At 34.8% G+C, this 17,073-nt stretch overlaps 1 protein-coding gene across 5 annotated transcripts in view; it reads left to right on the top strand.

The window, feature by feature from the left end:
- LOC136034110 (zinc finger protein OZF-like) overlaps nt 1–17,073 on the top strand; it is a 41,400-nt gene that overhangs the window by 8,006 nt on the left and 16,321 nt on the right. For 4 of the 5 annotated variants that reach the window (XM_065715254.1, XM_065715253.1, XM_065715255.1 and 1 more), the window contains exons 2-5: nt 162–311; nt 1,677–1,781; nt 7,165–7,333; nt 14,427–14,615. In XM_065715254.1, coding sequence (XP_065571326.1) covers nt 177–311; nt 1,677–1,781; nt 7,165–7,333; nt 14,427–14,615 — 598 coding nt within the window. In that variant the 5' untranslated portion in view covers nt 162–176. Of the gene's footprint in view, nt 1–161; nt 312–541; nt 606–1,676; nt 1,782–7,164; nt 7,334–14,426; nt 14,616–17,073 lie in introns of those variants that run through there. The other variant, XM_065715256.1, reaches the window with a different exon arrangement.

Below are 17,073 nucleotides of genomic sequence, written 5' to 3'. Positions count from 1 at the left end.
CTAAAAATAAATTATTGTTATTATTATATTATAAATTTGTCCATTATTTTCAGAGACACAGGCGTCTAAATAAATTAGTCGAACAAATTAGCCAATCGACTAGTAGATAATAATTACTATATTTTAGTGCTAATGTAATTTTTCAATTATGTCGATTTCAGGAGGTCAAAAATAACATGACGAGTTCACCTTCCCCTACATCAGCTGATCCATGTTTGAGTATTGTGCATAGTCTTTTGGGTCACAGGCAAGGTGGAGAATCAGAGCCTTTTTCAAAAAGAGCTATTGAAAGTCTGGTCAAAAAGTTGAAGGTGAGCTAAGCCTATTCAGTTTAACTTATTGCGCATTTGAGTCTATGAGCTATTGGGCTAATATGTCACATAAAATTTCACAGGCAAGGTGGTGAATCAGAGCCTTTTTCAAAAAGAGCTATTGAAAGTCTGGTCAAAAAGTTGAAGGTGAGCTAAGCCTATTCAGTTTAACTTATTGCGCATTTGAGTCTATGAGCTATTGGGCTAATATGTCACATAAAATTTCACAGGCAAGGTGGTGAATCAGAGCCTTTTTCAAAAAGAGCTATTGAAAGTCTGGTCAAAAAGTTGAAGGTGAGCTAAGCCTATTCAGTTTAACTTATTGCGCATTTGAAGTCTATCAGCTATTTTGCTAATATATCTGCTAAAATCTTATACTGTCTAGTAGAAACACTTTGTTACTGAAGTCAATAACTGAGATAAGGAGTGTTTTAAAGGAAATTGAAACTCCTGTGTACAGGGTAAAGACGGAAGTAGGGGAGGTGGAGCGTTTTCAGTTGTGTTGGCCTTGGGTAACCTGGTGCTGCAGTAAGTTTTATGTATAGTAATAGTAGTAAGATCTTAGTACTTCAGTTGAGTGAAACACGAAAATCAGAGCAGAATGACTGTATTTCCTTACTACGTAAGTATTACACTACCAAATATTTCCAAATGCATCAGAAATATCGAAATAAATTTGTAATTACTTGAATTACAGTTCTTTTTTTTATATCTGCGTGTGACAGGCTTTATTATTATTATTATCTTTATTACTTTTTTATTATATAGGCTTTATATATATACTCTATTGTAGATAATAATAATTATTGTCTTTATTATTATATAAGTTTTATGCTATTATGGCCCAACTCGCAAAACTTAGTCAAGACCCAGTTGACAAAGGCCTATTGCTCAGTGGTAGAAATAAATCAATACAAGTTGTATTGAATGATTGCAATATCAGTAATTGTGTTTATTTGATCGAACATTTAACAGTTTTCAAGATGTTTCAAAAATTCTTAGTTTTATGCAGGGACTCAAATAAGAAACTGGTACAATTAGATTGGTGTTTGGATATTTTTCCAGTCAACTGTTTATCAAAAATTTTAGGGAAAATTAAATACTTCCCTCCAACAGATGCACCCATGCTTTAATTGACTCAAGCTTTTATTTAATTAAATAAAATCTATGGGAGGGGCAGCTTTGATGATTTTACCTGTTTTTTGCAATTAAAATACCAAAAAGATATATTTTAATAAAAATACGAAATATATTCTTCAGAATTTTGGAGGGGGGAGAGAAATTTTAGGGAAAATTAAACACTTCCCCCCAACTGATGCTCTCAAGCTGTTTTATTATTTACAATTTGTTAATCTTTTTTTCTAGGAAAAACGAGATGAGCTGGACAGCCTAATAACAGCCATTACGACGAATGGTACACACCCAAGCAAATGTGTGACGATTCAACGGACACTAGATGGAAGGCTTCAAGTATGTATTAGGCTCCTCTATTGCCACAATCAACGCTGTCAATAAAGACACTGTTATTTATTACAACGAATTTAGCCAAGTCTTAAATTCTTTGAAATATATATCTGGTAGATTATTTGTAACTTAACTGCGCATAGAGAGTATGGTGGGGGGGGGCTCTTCCATTCGCAGAAGGCGATATTTAGTTTTCTGCGAAGGATAGTTACTGATATATATTATTTGTTTTACTAGAGGGGATTGTATCAAACAATTTTTTCTAGGATTTTGAAAAAGCGCTTGTTCCGATTGGAAAATTCAGGTTATAGTGCCTTTCTTGCATCGAAAGGAGAAAGTGCCAAATTTAGATCAAATGGTGCAAAATATTGGCGAGAGAAAATTCCCCTGATTTTATTTATTCCTTTATTTTTCCCCAAGGGTTAATCATGTCGAAACTGTCTTTGTAGAATTTTGCATGAAGGCTTAATCCCAAGGCTAACACAATTGTCCCTTTTCTTACTATAAATAGATTATGTAATATTTGGGTCAAATAGAACCAACTGTTGTCAAAGGGAAATTCTTAAATAGTTATTGGGCTTAAGATTATTAAACGACCCCCGCAGAATCGCTCGTATAAAGTTGTAATATTCAATTATTATTTATTTCTGTAACAGAGTTTGGATACTATAGTTATACTATAGTATAATATATAGTATACTATATATATAGTATAGTATACTATAATATATAGTATACTATAGATTATACTATAGTATAATGTTTGATTCACAGTCGAAAGAACATCCTTCTCAGTTGTTAGAAAGGCGAATTTTCGTCTTCATACCGTCATATGTATCGTCTTCATACTGTCAAATGCATCGTCATATGTACCGTCTTCATACCGTCGAATGTACACCTTCATACCGTCAAATGTCCCAATTTTGCTTTGGGAAGAAATAGCAAAACTGTTTATGTTCTATTATTTTAGGAGGAAAGTTAAGAACCATTTTATATGAAAAATGAAGGTTATAGTCCCAAATATAGTTTAAGTGAAATGGATGAACAAGTACAAAAGCTCACTGGCAAGCAAATCATTTACTGGTATACTATTGAGTCCACTTCACCGTCTCGATTCTTTTCCTTTTCTTTTCGAGCGCCAACAGTAACCGGTATGGAATTTCAGAATTTTTTTTTTCAAATCGAGCATACATCAAAAGAGAATCTATAGTTTTCTTCTATTTCACCTCTGTAATCTGTTTTTTCTATTTCTTCTATTTCATTTATTCTATTGTTCTTGTTCTATTGTTTTGTTTCTTCTATTTCACCTCTGTAATTCATCTGTTTGTGCATCTACACCGGAAGCAGCGCTATAGCGTTGTCAATTCGAAAGGTCTGTCTGGCTTTGTAAGAGTCAAGAGTGATTGGAGGGTAGGCAGCCCCCCCCAAAATCTTTTAATTCCAGATGCTTCCGATTAAATATTTTGTTGAAAATACAGCAAATGTCATTATTGTTTTGTATTTGATGGCACATCAATACTCTCCAATTTAACATTAGAAACCAACGAGCCTTTATCAGTTCTTGGTTTGTTACAATTTTATTGCATTTGATCGTAATACATTTTTTTAGTGTTGTGTAATGTATGTGATACCAAAAACTCATGTGTTGGGTATTGTGTGCGTTGGCTAGGTGCTGATATCCCCTATATAACACATTTCTTGGATATCTCGTGAATAAAGGGCTTTTCCACTGCCAAATCAGATTATTAAATAGTAAACTGAGTCATAAATTTGTCTTTCCAATAGTAAATCAAAATTTGAAAATACTGTTCCACCGTCAGTTGAGATCTTGATGTTGAGTTCAACAACTGCGCTCGAAAAAAAGGCTTTGGTTTTGTTGTTGTGGGTTGAGTTTATATATTTCATTGTTCTATAGTTTGTTATTCAACAATCTAATTTCATAATACCAGTCTTATAAACCTGTTTGCTTCACTGTTCACTCACGCATCACAGAATTTTAACGAGTTGTTACTGAGATCTGCAGTTCCTGCTTAACTTATAAACACTTAAAATTACACTAGAAACTCTTAAAATTACCCTCATTTCAAATTCGCCAGAACTGGCGCTAGAAACCTTTCCTTATCAATAACAACTATTTATTATTTAGATCTTTATATGTTTTGTGCTTGGCAATTACACTTCAAACCGACAGTGTCAGTATAAAATATGCCCTACCAATTTGTGTCTTAACCTTTTTAGCATATCCTCTATCCTCAATGTAGGCACAAAAGGTACCAGTTAAATTTTCTGAGTCCATGACGATTCAGTATTCTGAAAGCAGGGAGTGGAGGTGGGAAGTTGAAAATGCTCACTAAGCCCTAGTTTGAACTTTTCATTTACTCCTGAAAGTTTTCATTTTCGAGCTGACGATAATTCACTTGTTTAAGGCCAGAAAAAAGGGCATGAGAAAAATGCCCTTTCTAAAGCCATAAGTCAATCTGAAAATTTATTTCTGAAAACTTTTTTCCGTGTTTGGAAGAAGTTACGCTTTTTAGGGTAAGAGATACAAATGACAAATTAAAGATATTTTCCCGAGCTTTCGTCTTGTGTCTATATCCGTTGTGTCCATGACATGTTCATTTTTTTCCCAATTCAGGAAAAATAACTGTTTTAAGGACAAGGAGTGGGGATGGGAAGCTGAAAATACTTTTTTAAAGAACTAGTTTGGCTAAAATGGGAGATTCAAGGTTCAAGGTTCTTTTAATATAACCAAAATATACAAAATATTAGGTAACTTAAGGCTGAGAGTATAGCTCGAATGCAATTGAGCTACCTTTAAACAACACTAAATATGCACAAAAATTAAAAATAAATAGTTCTCTTAACCAGTCTTGGCAGAAATAAATAAAAAACAAATCCCGTGGCGTACGGTACCGTTTCCATCCTCCGCGCACTATTTTGAGACACAATTAAATTTACAACTTAAAACCAAGTGAGTCATAAGACATCTGGAGGCCTAAAAAAGATAAAATCATTTGTTCATATTATTTAGATTTATAACTTTCAATCAGCACTCTTTTCAACTTCCGTCTTATAGCATCTATGCTTACATTAAAATCAATCTCATTTTTCAATCTTTCCCAATGTAGAGGAATCAAATACCTCAGGCAAAAACGCGACCTCTCTGTAACTACCTTAGGAGTCCGCAGATTATATTTTCCACGGGTTTCAACTTGTAAAGATGAAGGAGAAGGAATAAGACCCATCGATGCAAAATATCTGGGGAGCTTTTCACGTTCAAGCTTAATCTTAAACATAACACTGAAAAATTGGATACTTTGCCGAACAGGAAGAATATTATGAAGTGAAAAAAGGGTCTCTGTTGTGGGTTTTAAGTGGAAGTTTGATGGCGATGACAGAAAAGGTTTAAGGATACGAACTGCTTTATTTTGGATAATCTGTAAAGAGGTAACATTACTTTTAAAGGTGTTCAAAAAAATAATAGATGCATAATCAAAATGGGATTGCACAAGGGAAAAGTAAATGGATTTAAGATCGCAATATGAAAGAAGGTTTTTCAGTCTGCACATTATACCAACTCCACGGGTAGACTTTGCTCTAACCTGATTAATTTGCTCTTTCCATGACAAATTCTCATCAGACACAACTCCCAAATATCTTATCGATACAACCCTTTCAATAACAGACTCAGGTTCATTCGCAGAAAGGGAAACTGATTCTATATCTGGAAACTTGTGACCCGTCCTGCTGTAAACAATAAACTTCGTCTTCTTTCTGTTCAGAAGTAATCTATTATCAGAGAGCCAAGTAGACAATCTATCATATGTAGATGTTGAATTGACCACTAGCTCTTCTCGAGATTTACCAGAAGCGGTTGCTGCAGTGTCGTCAGCAAACTGAGTGTTTAAAGGAGATGGTAAGTTGCTGTTAATTTGCCAAGGCTCAATTTCGGCTATAAATCTACTTTTGACTGTTCAAACCTTCGATACTGCCTTGGAAAGAGCAGCCCTAGACTTTGTCCTATATACCACGCCTGAAGGTTCTTCATAATATTTCACTTGCCTTTTGGGAGGGTTCGAGGGGTGACAAACAACCACATTTATGGTAATTTTGGTGTTTATAATAAGTCAAATATTTATTCTCTACAAACAGGAAATTCTAATGAACAAAAATCACTAATGTCTAACTAAACATGATTTATTTCACTGTTACTAGCCCAAAGGAAAATCTCAACACTAGAAATTTCAGCAAGTATTTTTGTCCAAATTTCAGCAAGTGTATAAGCGAGCTACATGCTGAGTTTCTGCTTCATAACAAAGCCAAAACTAAATCACTAAATCAAACTGAAACTAGTTATATATCTAGTTATAAACTAGATATATGAATATTAGAGATATACACAGAAATGGTACGGAGGTTCAATATATTCTGTTCATTTCTCATAGGAGGGCTTCTAACTTGCTTGTGCTTGAACAGGCATTCTGTGCCTCACCTGACATCTCAAATTCAGATGTTACGCGGGAATTTGTTTAACCGTAAGATCCCCAGACACACTGTTCTTGTATTTCTTAGGGTTTTCTCTAATGGTAAGGTCATGAGACTCGAGGGAGGGCTACTTGTTTTTTGTCAACTTACTGTACATTATTTATTTAAACCCGTCGCTCCTAACCGATTTTAAACCATGACCCACCTAGGTATTTGTAAAATCCCAATGCTCCCTCTAGTGGTATTTATTTTTTATTGAAAATTTTACATCCATTTACCTGAAGGAAGCTTAAAAGGCCATCGTCCTCTAGGCATATTTTATGCTAATAAAAAATATTGACTGTATGAAACACTTTTTGTACAATGCATATTGTCATTACAATATTATCATGTATTTTATTTGCTCTTTAAATGCATATGAATATGACGTCACTTTTATGAATTGTTTTTGTCTAAATTAACGCCCTAAAGCATGGTCAGCCTGTAGAACGCCAATGACGTTGGACTTCTTTAATTGGGGTGACAAAGTCCAAATGTTTGGATATTTTGTTGGCTCTTGGATAAATATTAAGGAAAAACAAAAGAAAAATATGTCAAACGTTTAATTTCTTTTCCTTCATCACGTAAGGCCATTTATTTTGTACCTACTTTAGTCCGTTCATCATCTTGACTTTTCGAGACGAAGTCTCTGGTGCATTGTCCTGGCAGGACCCGTTTCTATTGGTGTTTTAGAGGCTCATACTAAACTCGTACAAATCAGGCGAATTCGAAATGATTTTTCGTTTATAACAAAATTCAAATTGGAAATAGGTTTTCACTCGGTCAAATTCGCCTGAACACGCCACAAAGAACACGCAGTTTTGTCTGTTCCATCTCATTCTTACTTAATCGTTTCTTTCCTCAGGTTGCTGGTCGGAAGGGTTTCCCTCATGTGATCTACGCACGGATATGGCGATGGCCAGATCTACAAAAGAGTGAACTAAAGCATGTGAAGTGCTGCCAGTATGCTTTCGACCTCAAATGTGACTTTGTGTGTGTAAACCCTTACCATTACGAAAGGGTAGTCTTGCCAGGTATTTGTAAGTTTCTAACTTGACCGGTTAAAGAATCATGGACGTTTTTATGTTCTCAAGTATTTAAATTTGAAATGAGTTAGCACAAAATACACAATCGAATTTAAAGCACTGGGCATTATGTTTATATTTTTTCTCCTTGATTTTATCTCTACGTTTAATTATTATTATTGTTTTAATACCCACCAAGAAAAAAAGATCTAAAAGACGGAGAAACCAAAATAAGTAGGAGAGTAACTAGAAAATGAGATACACTTAAAAGGGAGGCACCCCGTGGTGCCTCCCACGGGGTCAGAAATTCAGATTTTATGTGGGAATTTGTTTAATAGTCCGTTCAGGTAAAACGCTTGAAAACCGACTGGCACCATGACAAAACCAACCAGTTTTTCCTATAGTACCGATCTGTTTTGGTGCTAGGGATGTTTTCTTATTGAAATGTCGTTTCATTTCTTATTTTTCTTATTTCTGGGATGACACAAAGATCCATTAAACCATCGTAATCATCGCTTAAAGTCATCCCAGTCATCGTAAGCAAACTATTTAAAAAACTAAACATTGAACAGATATTCAAATTCTAATCAAGCGTGAAAAGCCCTTTTTTTTGTAAGAGAGAGATATTTATTCAACCAAAAAACAACATCAGTGTTAACTGCCAGCCCAAGAAGTAAAAAACTTGTCAAAAATACACCAAAAATAATACAGGACTAAATAAATGAAAACACAAATAATACAAACCGCATATCCTAATCGGCACCATAAACCTTACAACAAATCCAACTTTACTGTTAAAATCATACACCAAGAGGCAATAATAAATTTTTCAATTATTTATTTGCATTCCGGGAAAACTATAATTTTGTTTTACAAATTTATTAATTGCTTGTACAGAAATTCCATTTTGTTGCTGCTAAGTCCAGCTTTTCAATAATGTGACAAAAGCTTGAGCACCGTAGGATTCTAAGTAGATATCGGATCTACTTGGTACTGACTTCGTTACGGACAAAATTTGCTCCGTAAGATTACATAGCTTATAATAAAATAATCATCAAGCTATACTATTGTGAAAGTTTTTCGTACAAAGATTTGAATTTGCTTAATTTGGTGTAACGACTGCTAAATGAACCAATGCAATATGTTTTGTAGGGCGTTACCATATTTTTGTCAGTGTTGCGACATTGAGCCGCGAAAATAAATAAGCCAAACTAACTTTTATATTTTTTAAGTTATATTTTACCGCAATTTTCGCCCGTAAAGATTGAGACATTAGATATCTTTAGAATCTTTATCTTTAGAATTTCTAAAGACAACTACATTTTCAAAGAAAAGTTATGTTATCATGAGTCTTTTGTTACCATGTGCTTTAAAATTGTTTTTCTAATTTTTCTGCCCATGTTTTTTTTTTTATTCTGTTTCTTTTTATTTTGGTTTTAAGATGGACATTTCATCACTAAGTTTTAAAAAAGTCAGAAGTAAACGTGCCTGGGTAAATGAATACCTTCAAAAATTTGTATCATGGCCTGACATTCCCATACTAAAGAAGTCGATTTTTGGAGTTTCTACAATTTTTATTTGTTTTTGATTTCGAGTACTGCTAAAGTGTTTTTGTTTCTTAAAATCTGCCTGGAGTGTAAAATCTTATATATCTACTTAACGATTATTAATTTTACGATTGGTAAGACCGCTCAGTCACCTCATAAAGTAGCCAGTTCAAGGGCATCAACTATAAGGGAGGGGAGGGAACAGTTACCCCCTAGATGCTTTGCCTCTATCCTAGATTTTGGGTGCGTTTTCCTTGGTATTATCATTGAAAATTAGCCCTTTTTAGCATTTTTATTGAAAATATCCAGAAAACAACAGAATCCCCCCTAGATTTTGAGAAGTACACCCCATTGTTCTTAAGGGGGTTGAATGTACCACCTGTTTGTCACAAGGAGGTACCCCCTTTTCCTTTTTTCCTTTTGTTACAATTTAAAAGAATTGAAATTGTATACTAAGATTTATCGATATCGTAGCTTGGAAAGAAAGCTTAATTAGCCTCTAGTAGCCCTTAAAAAACATAATTAGATAATTTAGCTTAGCCTTGATTTGCTGCCAAGTAGTTTATCCTAGGCGAGTGGTTAGCACGATAGACTAGACACGAAGAAATTGCATAAGTAAAATAACAAAATCAAAGTAGTTTGGTCTGTCAAGTATCTTAAAAGATCTACTGAATTCGAGGTGATGTACTAAACTTTATTGCAAGGAAGGCACATTTATTGTGTTGCGAGAGCAACACTTTGATTTTGTCGTGTTTTTTTTTTTGTTCCTAGCACCCCGATTTCAGCTTATTGCCAGAAAGTGGTAAGGGTCTAACCTCTGCGGTTTTTACGGAAAGTGTGGACCTTAGGCCGGATTGATGAATATGACTTTACATTTTGGAAAGCTTCGCAGAACTCTTGCCTGGGGCCAAAAAGGATGGTTTTTGCTTGTCCTTGAGCCAGAGCCTATAGTGTGTGAAATGAAGAGGAGTTGTATAGCCTATGTCAGAGAAGACTATCTGAAGTTATGCAGCCAAGCTTTCGTTTCATCAAACCATGTTTCTGCTTTCGAGTGGAAAGCTCCGTTCTAGCAGGCAAGCAGGCAGGCACCAGTTTCAAATTGAAGATGGACTAAAATCTATAAGTGTTAAATATATGCGACAGTTACCCTGCCCCACAGCCAATATATCTTCTTTGAGTGATAAGTAGAAAAATTTAGAGAAGCAAAAAAGCGGCATTTTCCCACGAGTCCGAAAGTGCTGCCATCTATTGTTTCTACCCATTTCTGTTCGTGATTTCAGCTGAGTTTATCATTCGGTTTTTCGCACTTGGGATTGCGGTAGAGAAATGGTATCAGATGTCTCTTAAACTTTAAAAGTTCTCTCATTGCTAAAGAAATTAGAGTTTATGCTTTGCTCCTTTCTAAGTGATGACGTTAGAAAGTTGGCCTGCGTCAAAAAAGTCAACTTTTGAACTAAGACAGATAGATTTTTTTTTTTCGACGGCAGTCGATAGCTTTTGATGAGCTGATCAAAGTATATGTCATCCATTTTTTTTGTGCAAAAATTCCTTCATGAGATATACCAGTTTGAAAGTTTAAAGGGGTTGACAACTTCAGTAGTAAGGTACACACTGAAACCAAAAATAGGCCGATACCGATTGTGAGACATATAGGGGAGTTGTAAGCAACAGTCGGCTGTTAGCTCATAATCATCCTCGGCAATGAGGGGTTCGCAACTCTTACTAGTTGGTGTACCTATTTTTTGTTTCCGTTGTATTTGATGGTAAGACCAATTTGGTTCCAGTGGTAAGACATGTAGGGGACTTGTAAGTAATAATCGGCTGTAAGGCTACAATCATCTTTAGCAATGAGGAGTTTGCAACTTTTGCGAGTTGGTGTACCTAGTATGTATTTTAGTATCCTTACAGATTAACAACTCAGCGTTTAGTCGCAGCGAGGAAACAAAACCAAAGTGTTGCTCTCGCAACACTTTACTCGGCGAAGCCGAGCAAAGGTCGCCGCAACACCTCGCGTTGTCCATGCAACGTAGATCTAGTTTGTTTTGCAGATGGTGTCTCTGTAATTAATGAGTTCAACCAAGGACGGTTTACGACTTAATAGCTTGACAGCAAAGACGGTTGACAACTTACAAGACCTGAAATTAGTGCTACGGCCAAAGAAATAATCTTTAACGCCATCTAGCATTTTTTTTTTGTTATTGTTATAATGAGGCAAAACTAAACCGTCCTAGCCGAGTTTCAACTTGAGGGTCTAGTGCCGTATCCGTTATCATTTTTTGAAGGCAAAATTAGCATGGCGAAAGAGCCAGCTTAGCCGAGTAGATGGCACACTAGACTTTTAATCTTATGTAATTAGAGACAATGGGTTCGAATCATGGTTTCACCAATCCGTTGGCTTGGGGTTGTTTAATTAGCATACTTCAGACACTGAAAACCACTAAAAAATTCCCTGATACATTATTATGACTAGGAAAAAAAGTTTAATGGTTCATCTATGTGTACTTACCCACTTCTCTTTGAACTCTCAATATTTTCTTAATACCGTAGTTTCTCGTGTTTTTCTATAATTCGTCTACTATTTGCATTTTTTAAAATTTACCCCCCCCCCATAAATCTAAAGATTTTATGATTTAACCGTGTTTTCTATATTTTGCATAAAATTCGTTTAAGCTATTGCTCGTATCTTTTCTCGAATCCCTTTCCCTAAACGCAATGATTTTTAATATTCTACACATAATTTATCAACTAGTCGTTTTTCTTAATTTGTTCTGTTAATGATTTTTACTGCTGTCTTTTTTTGTGTAATTATTTTACTGTTTGCGTTTTTTCTTTTCTAATTTCATCCCTCACCTGATATCCATAGATTTTAACGTCGGTTTTAAAAAAGGAAAGCCCTCTGACTGCTGTTCTTCTTTTTGGCAATTACGATGTCACCGGTTTTGTGCAAAGTATTTGAGCTATTAATGAGTACATTGGACAACCAGTTCGGCATTAAGGAAGGAGTAGGCGGTGACCATGCTCACTATTTTATGGCTAATTTACGCAATAGAAATATATATATATATATCTACAAATAGTAGCAAAAAGTTTCTCCAAACATGACACACATTCACAGCGCGCTGTTTGGGTAGTTCCCAGACCGTCAGAGCAATAGTTTCTCGTCGTGATGCGCTAAACATCTTTCATTGTGTGAATTCAAAGGCGGGGTCATGAAGAGTGGTTTAGCTTGTGTGGTTTTAGATGCGTATGTCAAAAATCTTCAATGGAGAGTAATGGCAGGGTCATGAAGAGTGGTTTAGCTTTTGTGGTTTTAGATGTGTGTCAAAAGTCTTCAGTGGAGAGGTATGGACTTTTTGATACTGTTTGTATATATCTGTACTGTGCTAATTTACTTCTATATGCTCATGAAAGTACTAAGGTATTATATTTTGCTGGGTTAGACCTGTTAAGAGCGTTTGATTCGGGTGTACATTCGCATATTTTATTGACTGCTTATAAGCGTGGAGTTAATGACTTCCATCATCAAAGTGATACGTGATATGTATAAAAAACTAAATGGCAGAGTTAGGATCACCGTTTCACCTCGTACGGTAGAACTTGCTGCTTAAACTCCTGTAAAAAGAGGTATTAAACAGGGTGCTGTTACTTCTCCGCCTCTGTTTAATAGTTCTGTTCGTATGGTGCAAGAAAAAGTTCTAACCACAGGTATTTTCAAAAATGATGTTTCCCTAGCTAACTATGTGGACGACATCCTTGATATCAGTAGAACAGCGTTCGGAATTAAGGAATAATTTCGAATCCTTGATAGCGAGCATAAACGTAATGGTCGTCGGTTTAAAGGAAGCAAGACTCAGTTCTTGGTGCTTAATCTCCTCTCATATTTCCCGACAAATGGTTAATATTGCCCCGACAAATTGCCCAACAAACATCTTATTATTCTCGCCTGATTTCTCGATGATTTAAGATGGAATTCGCACGTTGACTATCTGACTAAAAAAGGTGCCTCACTTTTACATTCATTTTCCAACCTAAAAAGATTTGGCACACCAACCGAGGTTTCAAAGTCTGTATACTGCAGCTATGTTAGACCTTCTCTTGAGTATGATGATATTGAGTATGAGTATTGAGAGACGATACAAAAAAGAGCTTTAAAAATTATACTTGGACAAAACTACTCAACTTACGAGGATGCACTGAAACAACTCAATTTGAACTCACTTGATAGTCGTAGACATGGCTTAACATATAGATTTGGAATAATTGTTTGAATTCCCCAACTCATTGTCATCTACTACCCAACCTTGAGAGCCCCCCAACTGAAGGACCAGTTACTAGACTCCGACAAATAAAAAAGAATTGTCTACAGTTACTGACTTGCTCAGCCTATAGTACTGAGAGATATCGCAAATCATTTGTCCCATATTTTACCTGTCATTTTAGTAATATTGACACGACTAATATTTAATGTTTGATTAATCTGTGTTTGATTAATATAGTGTTTGTTTAAATTTTCCTGTGAGTGTTTTTGAAGGTATAAATTATTTTTGTCATGACATGCTAATGCTAGTTCCGGCTATTGTAGTGAATAAATATATTCTATTCTATTCTATTAAAGCACAAAATATATTGACGTTTGTTGGTGTGAGGAATGGGTCAAATCTTCACGCCACACTTCAACTTCTGAGGGAATTTTTTGTCATGAATTCTAGGAAAGCGTACGGTTTACTAGTTTCATTAAAGTTCAAATTTAACCGCCGTATCTAGTGTGTGTAACGCATTTGTTGCGCCACATTTGCTCGCCCTTACACCATTACTGCACCATTATTTTACACCATTACCTTGCACAATTTCGGGTTTTTCCCACTACTTCGGATATTAGGGATATGCGGAAGTGTTTTTATAAAGTATGCGAAATATTTGCTACGGCTGTCTCTCTGGGCTAATAACAGCTATTGTCGCGGTACGGAGTTGCTAGTTCAGCGTCCGTGGTGCAAAAATGAAATGAGAGATAATTGGAAGCAGATTATTGGTGAAAATACCCTTGAAACCGTCCTTCGACGACCATACGTTTATTCCAGTGTAAGATTGGCCTTATTTGTATTTTTGTTTTGTCAGTTCTTCTTTGTTTTGGTTTTGTTTGTATTAATTTATTCGTTTCATTTTCCTTTTATTTCTTTATTACTCCATCAATGTTGCATTTTTATATTTATGATGGGTAATAAATTTGTAGATCCGTATATACCGGTAATCACCCTATATTTTGTATATATTTCATCAACTATTTATGTTTTTTTTGGATCTATCCCCCTCTGATTTATCAGGATTTATGCTGTTTTACTGGGGTTTTATTTACTTATCAAGTGTTTACCATTCCAGTTGATTTCTGAATCCACCCCCCCCTCCCTCCGAAATATTAAGACTCACTATTCTACTATAGTTTTGCCAAATTTCTCGTCTGATTTGTGCACTTCCTGTTTTAGTTTTTTATGCCCTCCCAAAGAAGTAAATTCTTGTCTTGAACTGACGATATCTCTTCTTACCCTGCTTCTTTTCAGATTTTACTGGGCTCAGCTTACATCCATCGTCAACCTCTCATGAAGACTATTCAGGCTATTATTCGATGGAATCAGAAACTGCGTCTCCATCGACTCCTAGTATGAATAACCAGCTAGTATCTCCCACTCATTCTCCACATTCTCATAGTTTAATACAGTCACAACCGCAGTCAACTCCTATGGCGCAAGGTAAATTGAATAATAAATGAGATGTAATTTTAATGTAGATTAATTACTTAAATTTGTTAATTTACTCCTCATTTCCTAAAGTAAATATGTCAATAATCTGAATTGTGTTTGTATTTTGCATACATATAGTCTCTGAGCATGGTTGGTTTCGCGACTACTATGGAAGAACATTAAACCTCCTGAGCAACAATTCTTATACCCTATTCACCAAGGCTTCATAAGAGGGGAAGGGCTTCTTTTAATTAACTCTGAGCTCAATTGGTAGTTGCTTTGGTCAAATATATCACCGTCTTAGGACTGGAACCATTGGAATAAGGGTTATTGTTGCTACAATTTTAAAAGATATTTTTTTTTGTATATATACAATATATTTTAAAGCATTATATGAAACTTTCAAAATGAAACGAAAAAAATCAAGTATATACTAATAACAAGAATAGCAGTACTTTTTAGGGGGTCTTGATGTGCAAGATCCCTCTTTTTGAGAAAACTGGTAAAATTAGTTAGTTTGAAAAAAAATTGTTTGGCTTATTTTGTTCCTATATACAATAAATTTGGAAACATTACGTAAAACTTCAAAAAATACGAAAATTAAGAAAAAAACAAAAAAAAGTAAGAAAAATTAAACTTAATACTGTATTAAGGAATTAAAGTTTAAAATAAAAAAAAATCTTGCTAGCACTAATAATAAGAAAAAGTACTATTTGGGGTCTTGAAGTGCACGCTCTTTGGGCATGAAAAAGAAAGGTTGTGGACTATTCTCTTGATTAGGGTCCTAACCCAAAGGAGAAAAACACCTGGAAATGGGATGCCGGGATTTCTGATAGTGATTTTAGGAAATGTTTCTATACAATTATCTAAAATAGTACTTGTAGATCTTCCCATAGAAATGGAAGGAAGAAACAAAGTAGTATTTCAGCAAAAATCTACTTTAATGAACGACGTTGTATCGTGATATTAGATTAAAAGGGTTTCGAATCTGGAAAAGGGCTGGGAGACTTTGCTATAGACACATCTGTTTATTTTTCCGTCTTGAATAGATTCTATGCCGATTATTTAAAGATATATTATATTCACCATCGGGGTTGATGGTGACTGTAACTAAGGGTACCAACGCCTCCATTGCCAACTTTCAATCAACAACAGCAACAGATGACAGTTGCACAAGGTAATTTGGTTTTTAGAGGAAAAAATTTGGAAAGTTTTGTACCTACCTAAATGATATCTTACATTAAGTAGTAAAGTAATATTAATAAATATACAGACAATAATAATAAGAATTTTGAGTAAGGTGAAATATAAAGAGCTTCTATTGAGGTGTGAAGCGGTGCTTGTGTAATAATATTGATTAAAGGAAGCTCTCCCTTAAAAGAAGATTTTCGAAGAAAAGTAAAGAGCCATATAAAGCTAAAAACCCGCTGAAATAAATTCATATGATACTTCAAACTCAACGAAAGAAATTAATATTATACAATAAATAAAACCCAAAATGAACAGAAACTAAAATAAATGATCAAATCCTACATAAAGGTAACAAATACTAATACAGATGAATAAGTGATTCTTAAAACGATTAAAATTAAATATAAAATTCGTGTCAAACTTAAAACGAACAAAAATTTAATTAAATTCTTATTCTTGTTTAATGGCCCTTGTGTTTCAGCAGTTGTTGTGAAAGAATCTTCAGATAAATACAGAATTAGTTCTAACGAGGGACGAGGGTAGGTTGGAGGTAGAAATTGATGTATAATCCACATGGCAGTATTCAGGACTTTGTTTGGAGCACAGGGGCTATTTTGAACAGGCACTATCACATGAATCCGAGACAGAAGCGACTACAGTACTATAGAAAAGTGGAGATTTTTGTAAGGTTTTCGACCATGCTGGTTCCAATGTTGCACATTTTCATTTTCGTCTGACGCCATTTTCGAGGGGCGTCAGGCTTTTTTTTTCGAGATCAACTTGAATTTCTTTTTGGAATAAATTTCTACTTTTAAGACAAACCGAAATAATCGTTACCATTCTTGAGTCAGTGTCAGATGGCACTTTTTTCAATATGCAGTTTTTTTAAACGTTTTTTCAACTTTTGGTTACTATGGACTGTGGTTCGCTCTTAACTAGATTAAATAAACAAAATTAATTTTTTTAGCTAAAAGTAAGGAGCGACATTAAAACTTAAAACGAACAGAAATTACTCCGTATATGAAATGGGTTGTCCCCTCCGCAATCCCTCGCTCTTTACGCTAAAGCTTTTAATTGTTTTAAAAAGTAGAATTGTGGCAAAGAGTCAAACTTTAGCGTAAAGAGCGAGGGATTGCGGAGGGGACAACCCATTTCATATACGGAGTAATTTCTGTTCGTTTTAAGTTTTAATGTCGCTCCTTACTTTTAGCTAAAAAAATTAATTTTGTTTATTTAATTTCTGAACGTTTTTGAATTAATGCATGTTTGGTTTTGG

This window comes from Artemia franciscana, chromosome 12, assembly GCF_032884065.1.
Source record: "Artemia franciscana chromosome 12, ASM3288406v1, whole genome shotgun sequence".
In the NCBI taxonomy this organism is placed as follows: domain Eukaryota; kingdom Metazoa; phylum Arthropoda; class Branchiopoda; order Anostraca; family Artemiidae; genus Artemia; species Artemia franciscana.
The sequence above is the reverse complement of the archived record's forward strand: the minus strand, read 5'-3'. Positions and strand labels throughout refer to the sequence as shown.